Source organism: Malaclemys terrapin, chromosome 14 (genome assembly GCF_027887155.1).
Source record: "Malaclemys terrapin pileata isolate rMalTer1 chromosome 14, rMalTer1.hap1, whole genome shotgun sequence".
In the NCBI taxonomy this organism is placed as follows: Eukaryota; Metazoa; Chordata; order Testudines; family Emydidae; genus Malaclemys; species Malaclemys terrapin.
The window spans coordinates 36282400-36300821 of record NC_071518.1 but is presented as its reverse complement, the minus strand read 5'-3'; the positions used below and the strand labels follow the sequence as shown (position 1 = coordinate 36300821).

At 42.3% G+C, this 18422-nt stretch overlaps 1 protein-coding gene across 3 annotated transcripts in view; it reads right to left on the bottom strand.

Annotated features, from left to right (window-relative positions):
* RSPRY1 (ring finger and SPRY domain containing 1) overlaps positions 1–18222 on the bottom strand; it is a 53138-nt gene extending 34916 nt beyond the window's left edge. For 2 of the 3 annotated variants that reach the window (XM_054049184.1, XM_054049186.1), the window contains exons 1-2: positions 18114–18222; positions 1959–2453 (exon numbers count right to left, since the gene is read on the bottom strand). In XM_054049184.1, the coding sequence (XP_053905159.1) occupies positions 1959–2305 (347 nt within the window). In that variant the 5' untranslated portion in view covers positions 2306–2453; positions 18114–18222. Of the gene's footprint in view, positions 1–1958; positions 2454–5079; positions 5283–18113 lie in introns of all 3 variants that reach the window. The other variant, XM_054049185.1, reaches the window with a different exon arrangement.
* Positions 18223–18422: the final 200 nt, after the last annotated feature.

The following is an 18422-nucleotide window of genomic DNA, read 5'->3' as shown; positions in this document are numbered from 1 at the left end:
TAAATGGACTTAAATTACTTTTCAGGACAGTGGATTTTGAAAAGAATGCCGTGAAGCTAATTTTTTAGAAAACAAATATCCTGAAATATGTTACTAAAACCACATAATTAAAAACTAAAACAATTTTTTTTTTTAAATCTACATTAACTCAGAGAGCATCTGACTATTTCTGAACAAAGAAAGCTTGCTTGCATCTGGTTCCAAAGGTGGGCATGGTTCAGATCCACCTCTATTGTTTATGCTGTTTAGCTTACACTTGTTCCTCTTTTCTCAACTTGGACAGAGATTGGCCAACTTCACTGTTTCCTCTAAGTTTCATTTTTAGCTTCTCAAATAAAACTAAAGTTCTGAGTTGGAGACATCACAGGGGAAAGTTTCTGTTTCTGCAGTCTCGTGTTCTATAAAACCTTCCATTCCACTGTCTTTTTTTTGTTTGTTTGTTTGTTTTTTTAAGTCCAGTGGAAATGTTTCTTTTGGTCTTAAAGGCACACTATCAGCCTGAAGTCTGGTCTGAGGTTCTCCAACATTTCCACAGATATGGTACCTAAATGATTTTCTTATGGACAGTTCCCCATCATTCATGATTACATGACATCTTTGAGGCAACTACAGCAATTAATTATATGGAAAACAACATTAAGAAAGGGGGAAGGGATAGCTCAGTGGTTTGAGCACTGGCCTGCTAAACCCAGGGTTGTGAGTTCAATCCCTGAGGGGGCCACTTAGGGATCTGGGGCAAAATCAGTACTTGGGCCTGCTAGTGAAGGCAGGGGGCTGGACTCGATGACCTTTCAAGGTCCATTCCAGGAGATGGGATATCTCCATTTATAAATAAATATAAATGTATTTTTTAGCTATTAACACAATTTAGCAACAGAAAACAAGGGAGTCAGCACTCCAACAAAACACCCCCCCCCCCAATATTTACTACACCTACCCCAGAGTCCTTCTGTAAACCACAGTTTATAATCATATTTTTCTGTTTTTGTACGTGTTCTTCTTTCCCATGCTGCTGAGGGAAAGACCCACACGGAGTTAAGTAACCATAAGGTGGTGTCAAATTCATAAAGTAAATAAACGGGGGGGGGGGGGGGAAGAGAGAGAGAGATGAGAAAAATATACATTTCAACAGCTTTCATTTATAACACATCAGAGGTGTTGCTTGTAACACTAGTAGGGAAAATTCCAGCTGAAGGTGTCCTTTTCATGTTTTTAGAAAAAAAATATATAAATGTCAAGGCAAATCGGACCTCCCATGCCCATTTACAGCACCCTTCAGCAGAAAGGCAGACTGACTCCTCCAGCAGGCGCATTCCAGAGTGCCCATGCAGACGCATGAATCAAAGCTCATTATCTTGAGATTTATCCAGTTTAAGCTCAGACCGAAGCTATTTAGTATAAAGTGCAATTGACATCGGTAATAGTTTCCTCCTGTTTTGGTCTCTCCAATCCATGCTTTTATCCAATCCAAATAATGATAAACAAACACTTTAGAGGCCCTTTTAAATATTTATGGAAAGCAACAGCATAACCATCAAAAACAAGGACAGATCCTGTGATCCTTGTGTATCCAAAACCACCACAATGGGTGCTCTGAGCATGCAATAAGCGCAGCACTTGGCTCACCATATGAGCAATTATAGTGTGCTGGCTTTAAGAATAAGAAATTAGATTTGCAACCTGGAAGAGTACACATATCTAATGAAGATGAAAGCCGTCTCTCTATAGTTTTGTTTAGCCATTTCCAGAATGAAGTATATACAAGCAAGTAAACAAAATTCTTCCAATGCAATTGATCTTTGGAGACAAACAAACAACCTTCCCTCTTATTTTAAAAATATTAATTTCATGCATGCTCTTGGTGGTTTCTGAGTAAGAGATCTCTTTAATCTTTAGCACCAATGTTTTCAATGGAACAGTTTTCATTAATATTGAGTGATCCTTTCGGAGGTACTTACTTATCTACCAGTGTCCGTATTACTGCCAGCGTGTCAAGCACTAGTCCATCCACATTCTGTTTTTTCCTTCTTGGTTCATGTGGCCCTCGCCCCCTCCTGGGTGGCCTTACAGGGTCCCTTGGATGGCTTCTTGCTTCAGGTACTGGTACTCTACTATTCTGTGTTTGCGGATTCTGGGATTCTACGTTGTCTTCCACACCACTATCATCTCGACAAACACAGGAGTTGCCCATGTTGCTAGCACCCAAAGTTCCCAGTATGCAGGGGATGTGCTGCTCTAGAGTCAGCAGTAAACCTTGGAGAAGGCTTCTGCTAGCATAGAACACAATCAGAGCAACTACAATCATCTAGAAAGATGTAAGAGCAATGTTTTTGTGATCCTGAATTGTGGTCTTTGCATTTTATGTGTTGCTAACAAGCTGGAATGAATGGGGAATTGTAGATTTAGCTTCCGACATCATCAATTAAAATATGCATCATCATCCGGAAGCACATCTGGGGGGAAAAAAAGAAAGAAAAATGGAAGTCAATCATGTTTCAATAAATTTGTTGAGTAATAAGCAAGTCTTGAAGTTCCTCCTTCAATAGCGAAGTAAACAATTAAGTTGAAGATACAAACTAACGCCATCCAGGCATTAGGTATCTGTGGCACATCCGGACGTTTTTGTGTACTCAGAACTCCCACTGAAATGCCTGGGAATTTGGTGTGCAAGTAGTGCTGGTGTGCAAACTGGGCAAGTTTGAAACAACTCAACATGTGGAAGCACATGTTGAAATTCTGGTAGAAACAGCCCATAACCTTTTAGGCTAGAGAAGGGATCAGCAACCTTTGGCACGCGGTCCCCCAAGGTAAGCATCCTGGTGGGCCGGTTTGTTTATCTGCCAGGTCCACAGGTTCGGCCGATAGCAGCTCCCACTGGCCGCGGTTTCCCGCTCCAGCACATCCCTCGGCCCGCGCCGCCGCTTCCCGCAGCCACCATTGGCCTGGAGCGGCGAACCGCGGCCAGTGGGAGCCGCTATTGGCCGAACCTGCAGACGCGGCAGATAAACAAACTGGCCTGGCCCGCCAGGGTACTTACCCTGGGGGGCCACGTGCCAAAGGTTGCCGATCCCTGGGCTAGAGTGTCACACAATGTGTTGCTTCTGGAGGTCAAACACATTGCACCCCCCAGGGACTCCCTGCATCCCTCCACCTCCCCCTACAAGCTCCGTGTATGCCCACCCTCCTATCCCTCTCTATTTCAGGGATTCCCTGCCCCCGGACACCTCCTCCCTGATGTCAGGGAAGCACGCACACACCATGGTGTCAGAGGTTCAGTGTGCCCCCCTTCACCCCAAGGCAAGAGCTCCATGTCATTCTCCCCCACACTATTATTACCGATTCTCCCCCCTCCGCCAACCCCCATATGCCTGGAGTTGTGTGCCAGCCCCTTATTTCTGGTCTTTCGGTCTGGGAGATAGGCCACACAGAGAGTCAACCATCTGAACTGTACTGGGAGAATAGACAGAACTGAGATAGCGGTATTTTATGCTGCAAGGTGTTAACGGCTGTTATCAACTGGTTCTTTGCTCCAGAGACCATTATGGAGGTGACACCGTTGGGACTACTAACAAATGCAAGGGGCTGTGTGTGTCCTCCATTTCCCCATCCTCCGCCCAGGGATCTGCCCATTGAGGTCTAGAACATTCCTTAAACATTTGAAATTGGATGTGGCATTCAAAATGCCCTGTGTTACGGACACAGAAATGCCATCGAGCTGAGAGTAAGATCTCACTTTGCTCAGCCGACATTGAGCACCAAGTGGTTTGATGTAGTGGGTCTTCCAGAGGAAACCTTAAAAACCCACGGTCCTGTCTATTTTTGAGAAACTTTCCCTGCAGTCTTTAGAGGAGCCACATGAAAGTGGATATAAAAAGTGGCCTAAATCAGTCACAGCATCACACTCCCTCCCCACCCTCCCTCTGCATACACTGTGTGATGCACACTACATGCCCAGCTTCACGCCAACCCAGAGTGCGTTTCTGCTAGGAAAATATTAACACAGCAGTGAGAAACATTAAGTCTTATTGCATTGTGCCTGCTTCCCTTGGGAAAGGGCAGCCAATGACAATCATGTTAAAAGACTACGGTCGCAAAGTCAAGCACTCAGAAGTTAGTAATATAATTAAAGACTGGTTTCAGAGTAGCAGCCGTGTTAGTCTGTATCCGCAAAAAGAACAGGAGTACTTGTGGCACCTTAGAGACTAACAAATTTATTAAGCATAAGCTTTCGTGGACTGCATCCGAAGAAGTGGGCTGTAGTCCACGAAAGCTTATGCTCTAATAAATGTGTTAGTCTCTAAGGTGCCACAAGTACTCCTGTTCTTTTTATAATTAAAGACTGTATCATAATGCACAGGCACCAGGGGGCCGAATTACAGATCTTCAGGATTGGAGGTAGGAGATGCGAGGAAAACAGACACTGCGATTTGGGGGGTGAGCCACACAAACCCTCTCCTATAAGCACCTATAAGCGGTGGCAACTATGAGATAAACCTCATGGAGTTCTCCCTACATTCACTCCAAATGTTCTTTCCTCTTCTTGCAGGCTTTAGGATGAAAAGGGTGCAATGTTTATATATAAGGCCCAGGTTGCTTTATTTATTTATTTAAATATACATCCATCCCATCCCACTGTTTTTAAATAAAAAGGTGTTGACAAAAAGCATCTCCTCCCTCATAGAGAGACTGTTTAGGACAATCAATAAAAACAAGAGCAGGTGCACTTCTAGTGCTGGAGTGATGCTAACCAATGAATTAAGACCAATAATCTATGTGCTGGGGAGCTAATGAATGGGGAGAGTGAGAGAAGGATATTTAAACCCCACCTCACCACAGACCTGTCAAATATAGCATATGTATTAGTGCAGAGTCATTATTTATGCACAACCTGGCAAACAGTTGTGTGGGACAGAGAAGCTGCAAGGACATTACTTCACTGTTTTGGATACAGTTCCAGCAAACTGTTTCCAGAACAGTTGGGCTCCCTAATGGAACAGGGTAACAGAAATGGACTGTACCGCCTTAGGGCACTGAAGCAGTTATACACTAAAAGTAGCACCATATGGGCTTTTATCATACTCAGTGAATTATGCTGCTCCACTGTTTTCAATAGCTGCACCTTCAGCAGTGACCCCAGGTTTGGGTCGAGCCACAGCGCACATGTGAGATTTGGAAAGAATGATTCACTTGGAAGATACGTTTCCAAGAAAGGAGGTGGTTTTCCTGATGGCTGAGGAAATACAGAATTCCCAGCTCCGGGCAAGAGATTGTGCTGTGCTTATCTGAAAAAAAAAAAAAAAAAAAAAAAAAAAAGACATGCCACTCAGGGCTCCAAAAGTGAACCACCACCTAGTAGCCTTAGGACTAACCCTATCAGCAAAAGCTGATCCCCTTAGGGGCCCCTAAGGAGTCTAAGCATACCCAACAGGGAACTCTGCTTTCACAACCTTGGGAATCTGAAACAGAACATGGGGTGGGGAACTTTCCCCTCTCCCAAATTACTGGTTGCTGAGAGGGAAGGGAAGCACCAATCTCTGCGTGAAATAGCTAAACATGACACAAAAGAGTACCATTGACAAAAAGGCCTCACTCTGCCCAATATAAGTTGGTCAGCCAGAATGAAGCTTCTGCAAATGTTGTTCTACTTCCTGTCACCGTGTTGCTGGGTAGGGCTGCGCTCCTCTGTGTATCAAGATCATTTGCAATTAGGAAGTGCAATTTCAAGCCATGAGCAGAATCAAACCAAAATGACAAACAGTTATATATGGAATTGTAAACTGAGCAGTCTGTAAACCAGTCTTGTAAAATTCCACTTTCCCAAGGAAAGTAAATTGACAAGTAAATGAAGTATTTGTTTTAAAGGGCATGAAAGACTGTTTGTTTGTTTTTTAACCTCTGTCATAGTAATGGGTAATGGAGTAGACTTTGTGCCTGGTCTAGTAGATTTTCATTACAAGTTTTGCAAGGCTACTATGAACAACGACTTCAGTATCAAACTGAGGGTGGCCATTCCGACTAAGTCAATTTTGCTGCTGAAAATAAAAGGAGGACTGAACATAGAAGAGACAAAAGAACAATTAAAACTACTTTGAAACATCTCAGAGCGGTAGAGACAAAAAAGGGGAACAAATAGAAGGCACAAGCAGTTTTATTACATAAATACAACTGACTTGTTTGGCAATGGAGACGTGGATTCAAATGACTGGAATGGCATACAAGAGTGATCTATCCTGGAGACATAATGCAACACTGTCTCCCCTGCATACAAGGAAGTACACACATTCTGAAGTGCACATGGCCGTGAAAGATAAAAGTGTCAAAAAGTCTAACATAAAGGAAGTAAAGTACAGACAGGAATTCATGCTATAAGTATGCTGTACAGATCATCAAGTCAGAAAGGGAAGGTGGACAAGGGCTTCCAAGAGCAGATACCAAACTACAGCACTGTAGTAAAGAGGACTTCACTGGTTTTCCCAAACCCAGTCGAGTGCAGTTCTGCCATAGAAAATAGAAAAAAAAAAAAAGTTTGCAATTAGAAAAAACTATTGGTTTTGTTCTTGTCCAAATTTGGACAACTCACCAATTGAGAGTTTGTATGAAAATAAAACAAATCCCCTTAGAACTGAAAACTCATTTAAGCAACAGTTGAATTATTACCCTAAAAAGGAAAAAACCCTGATATAAGGCTAAAGAAAGTGAGAGAAATAAAACTAAAGGATCATGGTCAAATTTGGACCAAAATGTAAGCTTTGTTTAACAAACAATAAATAAATAAACAAATTCTTTATAAGACAGGAAGCCAACAGAAATGTTTCCACAATTAAAACAAAAACAAATAAAAATACTTAAAGACCCCTACCTAAACTGTTTACAACCCAAACTTTGCAGCACTAAGAACCTGAAAGTAAAATTGACTTCACTGATTTTTCATTGCATATGTCAAGAAAAAATAAAAAACTAAAACAAAAATGGATTTTAAAAATTCTCTTTAGTTTAAAATATTTGTAAGAACATAAAGAAATTTCTTTACGACATATTTTCAGATGAATTATGTCCCATTAATTAAAATACCTTGACTAAAATTATCAACATCCCAATATGTCTGAGAAAGTAATTTCTACAGACATGAAAAGTAAATGTGACATTCATGCTAAATGTCTCATAATAGCATAATGTTTAAAATCAGAGTATAAATTTAATACTGCTTCATGTAATATATAAAAAAAGCATATAATCATTAGACACATTTTTTAAAAACCTACTTGAGTTCAAACCCTTGCAAATAACTATTACATTTTGGCCTATTCCTCCAATCTCAAAACTGTCTTCCCTGTTGGAAATTAGTATAATGTGCTATTCATCACTGCCCTGCTATCAGCTGTACAGGGTGACTTGTACAGTAGAACCCCAGAGTTATGAACTGTCCAGTCAACCCCACACCTCATTTGGAACCAGAACTATGCAATCAGGAAGCAGCAGAGACAAAAAAGGCAAATACAGTACAGCACAATACTGTGTAAAACAAACTACTAAAAAATAAAGGGAAAGTTTTAAAAAGATTTGATACAGTAAGAAAACTGTCTCTGTCCTGGTTTCATTTCAATTAAGATGGTTAAAAGCAGCATTTTTCTTCTGCATAGTAAAGTTTCAAAGCTGTATTGTCAACGTTCAGTTGGAAGCTGAAAGAACAACCACCGCCTTTTGTTCAGTGTTATGAACAACCTCTATTCCCAAGGTGTTCGTAACTCTGAGGTTCTACTGTAATCACTTTACAATACAAAAACTGAAATTCAACCATTACCAACGGATACTAGAAAGGTCAATATGCTCAGAACTAAGCACAGATCTGTTTTTATGGTCATTAACATGCCAACTTCACTTCTCAACCCCCTCTCTCTTCCCCAAACTGGACTAATAGTTTTAAGTAGCAGTTGCTCATCAGTTTCAAAAAGGATTGTGTCACCTTAATCCTAACAGAACAGGAATGTCAATTATACATGATGTATGTAGCGTAGCGGTACCCATGTTGGTCCCAGGATATCAGGAAGCTTTCAAGCTTCTCTCACCAATAAAATATATTACCTCACCCACCTTGTCTCGTTAAACTGTATATGTTGAAAGTTTTTAAAGACCATTTAAATTAAATCTTAAACTCAATGAAGTCAGTGGAGTTACTTAATGGATTATAGTCAACTCCGGTATATTTAATTAAGGATTGAGAAGGGAAAGAAAATCCCTAAATCCATTATCTTTAGGTTCCTTAAAGCGATATCCAAATTTGTGCAATTAGGGCTTTGATCCTGCAAGATGCTGAGCACAGGTGCTTAAATACTTTGTTGGATCAGGCTATAGTGCTCAGAATGCTGCTGCAAAAGGTCAATTTCATAACCTGTTGCTTCAGCTATGTCATTGGGGAGGGGAATAGCTCAGTGGTTTGAGCATTGGCCTGCTAAACCCAGGGTTGTGAGTTCCATCCTTGAAGGGACCACTTAGTGATCTGGGGCAGAATCAGTACTTGGTCCTGCTAGTGAAGGCAGGGGGCTGGACTCAATGACCTCTTGGGGTCCCTTCCAGTTCCATGAGATAGGTATATCTCCATATATTCACCCCTTTCTTTAAATCTCACCACTGGCTCCCGCTTCTCTATTGCATCAAACTGCTTGTACTCACTTTCAAGGCTCCACACAGCCAATTCCCCTACCCTATCATCTCTCATTCGTTATCAGGCTTTCAATGCTTGCTTGCAATCAGCCAATGATGCCAGTCTACTGCCCACTTGTTAAATTTTCAAATACCTTTGTACTTTCTCCCATGCTGCCCTACATGCTTGGGAGGCACTCCCCATAAACATCTGCAAAGTTCTCTCATTTCACCCTCAAATCCCTCCTCAGAATTCTCATTTCCCATGATGCTTACAAAAACACACACACACACACACTTAACAGGTAGGCTGCTGGTGTGCAGAGACCACTGCCTACCACGCTGACCAATACTGTCTGTCTGCACCTGTTGTCTCTCGTCATATACTTGGACTGTAAGTTCATTGTGAAAGGGACAATCTTGCTGTTTGTGTTGGTATAGTACCTAGCACAACGGGTCCTGATCCTAGGAACTACCACAATACAATAAATGTTAATAAGAAGTGTAGATGCAGTTTTGTTTTATATAAGGGAATATATCAGAATTGCTCATGCTAGTCAGAGAACCAGCATAAGGTATACCAGTACAGTATACGCATTTTTTATAAACTAGGAAGGCTTGCCAGTTTAATTATACTGGCATAGTTAAACCAGTAAAGCTTTCTGGGGAGGACTTAAGTAAAATGTAGTGAGCCTTGCAATGTTGCTCAATTTCACTGAAAAACAAAAAAAGAGAGAAGGGGTACACTTTCCAAGTGCCACAGATAAACGTTAGACTGCAATAATTAAACACTTAACAACAACAACTATTATACTTAAACTGCAGTGCTTGAAAATCATGCCAAAACCCACTAGCCTGCATTCAAGGCAACCCCAAGATTGTAGACCAAATTCCCCTCTGAGGTCATTTTTTTTTTTTTTTTTTTTTTTTTTTTGCAGAGTGGGGGAATCCCACCAGTGCACAGTGGGGTTGCACCGGTATCAAAAAGAATATGGGTTAATGAAACAGAAGGTGTACAAATCAGAACAAAACTGAAGCCTTTAAAAGGCCAAGAGAGACTTTTCTTATGTTTGGAAATACCAGAGTTAATTAGGCTATATTATGAAGAGGAAGTTGCCTATGGATAGTTAAAGTTGTAAGCAGTTTCCCTTTCACTCACACGCTCTGAAATGAAAGAGAAATGGTCTCTCTGGTTCAAATTTCAAATGTGACCTGAGAACAAAAGAGAATTTTTAAGGCCAAATTTGGGAAAGGTTCAAGAAATTTTGGAGGGGGAGGGAGGAGAATCAGAAGCAGTTAGAGAAGCAATAATTTGAAAGTTAAGAAGGAGTCACGTTTGGAAAATTCTTTTAATGCTTTTGTCATCACTTTGATACTTTCCATTTTACGACAGAAAGAAATAAGAGAGCACCTGTTGCATGCCTACATGATGAACTGTGGTCACGCACATACAGGAACTGCAGACAGCAGAAGGAATCAAACCTCCTGGGACCTCGATCACTAAACAAACGACTATCCTAAAATACCATTTGAGCTAAAGAATAATTCATTTAGCTGAGAGAGAAGCAGCTTTTAGCCACAGCTGTGGCATCTTGTTGGCAGAGGCCATTCAAGGGATGGATTGAGAAAGCACATCCACCTGCCATCATAGAAATGTAGGACCTCAACAGGTCATCTAGTCCAGTCCCCTGCAGCAAGGAAGGACTGATTATTATCCAGACTATCCCTGATAGGTGTTTGCCTAGCACGTTCTTAAAAACCTCCAATGCTGGAGATTCCATGACTATTTCTATCTATTCCTATCTTGGCCTGCTCAGTGCAGCTTCCAAGTTGTGCTGGTCTCCTGATGGACAGGAGTTTATTGGCCCCTTTATGCTGTCAACAAGCTTCCCCAGCTGGGGGCCTAAAATAAGCAACTATTACGGTAGCGATCCCATACAGGTGTATATATACTTCATGTCTGACACTATTGAGAATATCAAACCTACCAAGAGGCCAGGTCACAAAAGATCTTGGAGAGAATGTTAGTGAAGGTCTTGGCTGGAAATGGCATCAATCTAGTTTTCTCTAATATACAGCCCAGGGATCAATGATTTACCTCCTCAGACATTTGGTTACAGCCAACCACAATATTGCCTCATGGTGGAAAGAAAGCCTCCCCTTTTTATGAAGCGGAGACTACTCCAAGCTAATGAGAAATTGATACATAAAGACGTAAGAAAAAGCAGTTTCAGACACTAAACCACTTTTTGTTTCAGTTCCCACTCATCACTCAGAAATGGTGTTAAGTATTACCAATATTTTCCCCTCCCAAACTGTTGAGTAAAACAATAGCTTTCATGTCATGGCTGTCTGAGCTGCCATAAGGATGTTGAATGAATACAAGAAGTTAATGGATTTGCATTAACCTGGTGTTCTATTGAGAAGGTAAAATATTTTAAATCCTTGCTAGAGAACTTAGTTTTCTAAGAGGGCACTGGAACATTGGGGAATCCCAAGCAAAAATGAAGGCCAAGCTAACGGTGGGAGATCGACCAGACTAAACTGCAAGTCTCCACAGACAGTCATTAGTTTGCTTATGTTTAAGACCTTGCAGCAGGGACAGAGAACTAGGTCTCATTAAAAATGAACATTCTTTTTATATAAAAATAAGAATACAAGAAAAATTGATTGAAGTTCACATTTCTTCTCTGAAGACTATTGAAATTGGAGGAAAAACAGGGCAGAGAAACATCTTGGCTGATACGAACAAAGCTGTTTAACTTCCATTATAGATGCTGAGCTGTGTTCAGAGTGTAGATTGCAAGAAGAGTGATTACCAAATTTTATGCCAAACCATGTGCATGTTCTATCTAACTGAGCGACGTGTTTCAGAGATTCCATGACAATTGGCTAATCAATTTCTTATATTTAATTTCTTAAAAAAATTCCTAGCCCCTGATTCTACAAGGACATGGACTCAACATTCATAAAACCCAACACTGCAGATCAGGGTTTAGTTTCCATATCACAATTGGATTCACCATCACAACTGGATCCCCTGTTAGCAGTATCATTAGTGTTAACAGAAAGAGAAGAGACTTAGACCCTGCTCAGAGCACTTACAATTCTGGACCTCGATCCCATCAGTGGAGCTCCACATGGACTCAGGCATCTGGTTATGCAGAGTTCACTGCAGTATTGGGGTTTAAAATCCTTCAAACCTTTCTCATGAGTAATCCCCTTGAAGTCAGGAGTGAGTAGGAGCTGAGGGAACTGGCCTCATGTTAGACATGATAGGGAGAGAAGACAGCATTCAAGAGAGAAGTAAAGGAGGATGATGAGGGTATGAGACTAATGTTTTGTGCATATGGTGGTCATTCCTATTTCTTGTTTTAAGTTGGTTTTACTGATATTATGCCAGGTCAGGGTTGACACTAATTGGTGGGGCAGTGTGGGGAAATCTTGTCCTATCACCACTGACTGTGTATATCGTGTGTGGATAAATCATTAACATGTAGGGCTGGAAGGGACCTTAAGAGGTCATCTACGTCACCCTCCTGCGCTGAGGTAGCACCTACTATACCTAGACCATCCCTGACAGGTGTTTTTAAAAACATCCAACTATGGGGACACCACAATGTCCCTTGGAAGCCTGTTCCAGTGCTTACCTATCCTTATAGTTAGAACACTTTCTAACATCTAACCTAAATTTCCCTTGCTATAGATTAATCTGATTACTTCTTGTGCTACCTTCAGTGGACATGGAGAACAACTGCATCCTCTTTATAACAACCCTTAATATATTTGAAGACTTAACAGGTACCCCTGCAGTCTTATTTTCTCAAGACTACACATGCCTAGTTTTTTCAACCTTTCCTCATAGATCAGGTTTTGCAATATAACTTTAAAAAGTGTGAGACTGTTCTGTCACTGTTCTCTCCCAAAGGTTTTACCAAATATTTAGGCCTCACGGCTCTCATCATCTTGGGAGGAAGGGATTGCTTTTCTTCTTGTGCTAGTGTTACTTAATATTTGGATGGTATTGTCCTCTCTGTGTGACAGAATGTTTAAAAAGCTAACCTAGTTCTCCTGTTGACACACTCCAGCATTACCAGGCTATTCAACATGAATCCTGATAAAACAGGACACTGCTTCCAAAAAACTAACTTTCAGATACAGCAAAGGGGTAAAAGCTGGCTTCTCTTTTGAGTAAATATTTTTGAGTTAGGCTGAAATGACAGAAACACATTTTTAGAATCAGGTTCCTTTAACAAGTGGGAAGGATTATGGGAACATGAAGGTTTCATGGCAGCTGCAAGGATGAATCACATCCAGCACAATGGGGCAGTGGGAAAGTGTTTTGGCTCAGCCCTTGCCTGAAGAGATGCAGAGAGAAGGACACAGCTATGTTTCAGAAATGCACAACAGTGACGGGAAATACAGCAAACCCCTGTCCTATGAGCAAGAGAGATGCAGACACACTAAGAAACAAATGTGAAAGTTTCAGAGTTGGCCAGCAATAGAGGAACTTACTCCTGTGAGTGAGAAAAAAGTTCATAGAAAGATTGTGATAAGTTGCAGCTGACATTCAACTGAAGAAGGAAAAACAATTGGGGGTTTGGGATAATCTTTCCCTTGGGTACCAAATATTAGAGGTTGGAAATTTGAGCAAGAGGGTGGATTAAATATTTATTCTTTTTAAATGGACTATTTTAAAAACTTGTCTAGCTGAAAAAAACTACAATGCTTCACTCAACATTCTGTCCATGTATTAAAACCCAGAGGAGAGGTTTTTCTACTAGTACTGTAGTAACATTTTTAAATAATAAAACAGTATCTTATTGATGTAGCTTTTACTTTTATTACAAGGAAATCTACTTAAAATGAGAGTTGAAAGGATTTGTACCAACAAAAATACATGCCATACCCCTGTGAATCACGCTATGACCTATAGTAGAACAATGGTAATTCCCCAGTTAGGTAGTATGACTAATGTATTATGGATGCATAAAATATGCTGAAACAGTTTTGGATGTGTGAAACATTTTGATAACACTGTTGAAAGAAATTCAGTGCTGGCTCAGTTAGAAGTTTGCACTGTACCTCGTCAGACAGCTGCCTAAATACAGAATGTAGGTAATGTCTAGAACCTCCAGTCTTAGTCCTGCAAAACAAACACTGAAGTGACAAAATGGGGGGATGGGGTAGAGCATAATTACCAACTACATTCTTAAACAATAGGAAAACTGACTACTGGCTCAGAAGAAGGACATCAGAAGAATTTCGATCTCCTGTTAATTCAAGGGGAATATCTTAAAATCTCTTGAGAGGAAGGATGGTCTTGTTGTTAAGGAGTGGGCTCTGCCACAGACTACCTGTATGGCCTTGGGCAAGTCACTTGAACTCTCTCTGCCTCAGTTGCCGATCTGTAAAATGGCAATAACGACTTCTTTTCTCCCATCCTTTGTGTTTGTCTATGTAAACTCTTCAGGCCAGGGACCCTCTCAGACTCTCTTGCTATGGCTATATATAGAAGCTACTGCAGTGGGGAGCCCTGATCTTGGCTGGGGCCTCTACATACTATTGTAATACAAATAATAAAAACTCCTGCTGTATGAAAGGTGGCCTGCAAATGATTTATAAAAACCCCCACTAGATTTCTGCCCATTTTATTTAATATGATGTATAGAGAAGACAAGGCCTGAAAGAGTTTCTCCCCCACCTCAAGAAGTTTCAACATAAGAACTTAACAGCTGCCATACTGGGTCAGACCCTGGTCCATCTGGCCCAGTATATTGTCTCCAACAGTGGCCTGTACCAGTGCTTCAGGGTGTGTACATGCAATAGGGCGATCATGGACTGATCCACCCCGTCTTCTGGGAGTCAAATGTTTAGGGTCACCCCAATCACCTTGGCTAATAGGTCCATCATTAGCTATTTGTCATGAACTTATCCAGTGCTTTCTGAACCCAGTTATACTTCTGGCCATCACAACATCCCTTGGCAATGAGTTCCATATGTTAGTTGTACGTTGTAGATCTTATCTATATCTTTCCTAATAGCTCCTAATATGCTGTTAGCCTTTTTAACCACTGCGTGCATTGAGCAGGTTTCCAGAGAACTAGCCATGATGACTCAAAGAGCTCTTTCGTGGATGGTAACAGCTAATTTAGAACACATTATTGTACCGTATAGTTGGGATTATTTTTTCCAGTGTGCATTTCTTTGTACTTAACATTGAATTTTATCAGCCATTCTGTTACCCACTCACCCAGTTTTGTGACATCCTTCTGTAACTCCTCATTGTCTGCTTAACAACCTGTCATAATTTTGTATTGTCTGCGAACTTTGCCTTTTCACAATTCAGCCCATTTCCAGATAATGAATAAATATGGACAGCACAGGTCCCAACAGAGAACCTTGAGGGACCCTGCTGTTCACTTCCGTCTCCTTTTTTTAAATCCTGAAATGATCAGTCATAGTCTCTTCTGGTTTTTCCTGGAGGACTTCTCGGGAATCTCAGAAGATGTCCCATCTCATAAGCTCGCTCTCTTTCTACATTTAAAAGAGGCGGCGGTTGCAGCATTAAAGATCTAACAAAGATATTATTTCTCCCAAGTGTTTATTCAACACTGGAGTTAGGTATTAAAAATAAGAGTCTTGAACTGAGACTAAAAGTCCCTTCCCCTCCCTCTATTGATCACTTTTCAGTCTCCTATAAGTCACTACTTCTCCAGTGACCAGAGTCTTCCAGGGTGAACAAGACAAGAACTGAATAGCTCATGTAAAACACCAAAGATTTCAAAATAAATATTTATTTATTTATTTATTTATAGTCTTCTCCAAACATCACAAAGCAGTGGGGGAAAGGGGGAAAGTGCACACTTAATTTCTTCTTTCCAGATTACCTTTCAATGTGTCCCATTCTATTGATTACCACCTATCCACACACATACACAAAAGGCAGCATCTGGTGAAGCTGCTAAGAAAAAAAAAATCTTTAAAAGCAAAATAAAAACAATTAACCTGCCTGTGTACCAACTAATAAGGCTGTAATGGGTATAGAATATATATAAGTTGAAATATGGCTCAAGATTTAAGCTTTGTTAAAAAAAAAAAACATCTTAACAAAAAACCCAACAAAACAAAAACAAAAACTTAAAAAAAAACCTCAAGCCCAATTTGAAATGTTTTCATGATTAACAAAAGTCTTAAGAAAAGACCCTCTGTATGTTACATTTGCAATTAATGTAGAATGGTGGTAGCATATTAATAGAAAAGATTAAACTGACTAGTTCATTGTAATTTTCCAAGCTAAGAGAAATACAAAAAGTAAAATAGTAGTAAAAATAAATTTTATCTTGAATTTTTTAGTCAGTTTATGAAGATGTTCTCTGTAACACAGGCAAGAAAATTTGTTTTATATTTAGCCAGAGAGTGGGCCACACACTATTTAAAAAGCTTCTGACTTTAGAGTATATATATATATTTTTTTAAATCAATCCTTCTGGGTTTTTCTGGCTCCCAGAAGGAATTCTGGATTAAAACAATCATTTTGTCATATTATACATAACAGAGAGGTCATTGCAACCCAATGTATTAGGGCTTTTTTTGTGAACCAGGAAGTCAGTCTATGATGCTGTTAATAAGTTAACATTTATTCCTGTGCTTGACGTCACCTGCAGCTTGGTTTGTGGATTTTTTGGGCAAGTTCTATTTTCATTTTTAAGTTCACCTTTATAGGCTGCATCACTTAAAATAATAATAGCAGCCGATTCACTTTGGCATCCAATTCACCAAAGCACTACAGCACACTTTTACGTCTAAGCACTGTTAGTGTGAATAAGGTTAAATATGTTTTTGCGTGCTTGCAGAGTCAGGGCCTTGATATCATATGCTACTAAAAAACAAAAAAGCAAAGGGTCCTTTTTTCCATTTGTTTTAATAGCACATGTACACACACAACTTTAGTCGTGCAAGTTGTTCCACTGGAAGCAACAGGACTACTTGCACAAGAAAGGATTACTAATGGGAGTAAGAGTACAGCCCCAAAAATATTGTCAGTCTCACTTCTTATTTTTTTAATATAGACATTGCTCCTCTCATTTTCCTCACACAAGCAGTCTCTCTGTCTTCTACCTGTGAGAGAGCAGCAAGATCCACCCTCGATTTAGATACAATTGCATGTATAATACCGAGACCCTCTGGCCATATCTGGCACTCCATTACCTTTACCTCAGTTTACCTTCTATTCTACTTCAGAGCATTCTTTTACAAATACTGCAAAGTATGCATCTATAACAGGACCAGAAATGCAGAACACAGCAACCCTTGCACGTTAGATACGGCCATACCAACGAAACAGGAAGAGGTGTCTGCAAATAAGAGGACGTCCAACTTCTATGCAACAATCCACCTACCCTTACTTCCATTGTTAGAAATAAGATAACTGCGCTTACTAAGGCAGTGGCAGAGCCTACGCATTTACAACCGTGACTTCTTGAGAGTAAATGCAAATCAGGGTTGCACAGGACTCATCTCTGATCTCTCTCTTTCACACACCTCTTCCCTAGTCAAAACAGACACCTGCAGCCTGCCCCACTAACCAGCAGCGCTGAGCCGAGCCAGCACGAGGCGAAACGGGAACCCAGAATAACATCCAGGCATACGGACCTATTGCATCTCCCGCACCCCGTTCACCTGCGGGGAGTGGGGGGAGGGAAACCGGTCTCCAGTCCTCTCTCTGTTCTACAGCCCGGTGCCCCCCAGGTAACAGGGGCAGGCCCGTTCCTAATGAGAACCCCCCCCCCCAATTCCCGTCCCGCACACACAGATCCCAAAAACCCTCCCCAATTCCCGTCCCGCACACACAGATCCCCCAATCCCAGAGACCCTCCCCCAATTCCCGTCCCGCACACACAGATCCCCCAACCCCAGAGACCCTCCCCCAATCCCCGTCCCGCACACACAGATCCCCCAACCCCAGAGACCCTCCCCCAATTCCCGTCCCGCACACACAGATCCCCCAATCCCAAAGACCCTCCCCAATTCCCGTCCCGCACACACAGATCCCCCAACCCCGAGACCCCGCCCGTAGGACCCCTCCGACCCGGGACGAGCCTGCCCCCAGAGCCACCCGCTACCCCAGCCCCATAACTCTCGACCGCCCCATCCGGGCCAACCCCCATTCAAACCCCCTCCCCCTGCCTGGGAGACCCGATCGCCTCCCTAGACCCGGCCCCCCAGGATCCCTCTGCCCCGCCCCCGGGCCACCCAGAGGACCCCCCCAGGGTTCCCCGAGGAGCCCCCAGCTCCCGGAAAGGCCCCGCCCCAGGGGAGCGCCCAGCCCGGGGTGCCCGCCCCACGCCACGCCTGAGGGGAGCTCCCTGGGGCTCGCCCCACAGCATCTCCCCCCAGGCTGGGGTCGCCAGCCCCCGCTCGCCGCCCGGCCCTGGGGGCGCCCGCTCCGCGCCTGCGCTCGCGGGACCTACCGGGGCGGTGCCGGGCTCGTCCCCCGCTCAGGCCGGCGGCCGGGCGGCGCTGCCCCTTTGTGCCATCTGGGCGCGGGGCGGAAAGATGGAGGCGCCAGACCTACCATTCCGGGAGCCGACTCCTCCTCCTCCCCCGCCCCCCACTCCGTAGCCCCGGCGACGCGCCCCGCCCCGCCCCTTGCTTCGCCAAACCCACCAATCCGGGTGCGGGGCCCCGAGCCGGGGACACTTCGTCCAATCACACCGCCCCCTCAGGAGATCAGCCAATCGTCGCCGTGTTGTTGGGACGGCCAAGAAAAAACGAGAGCC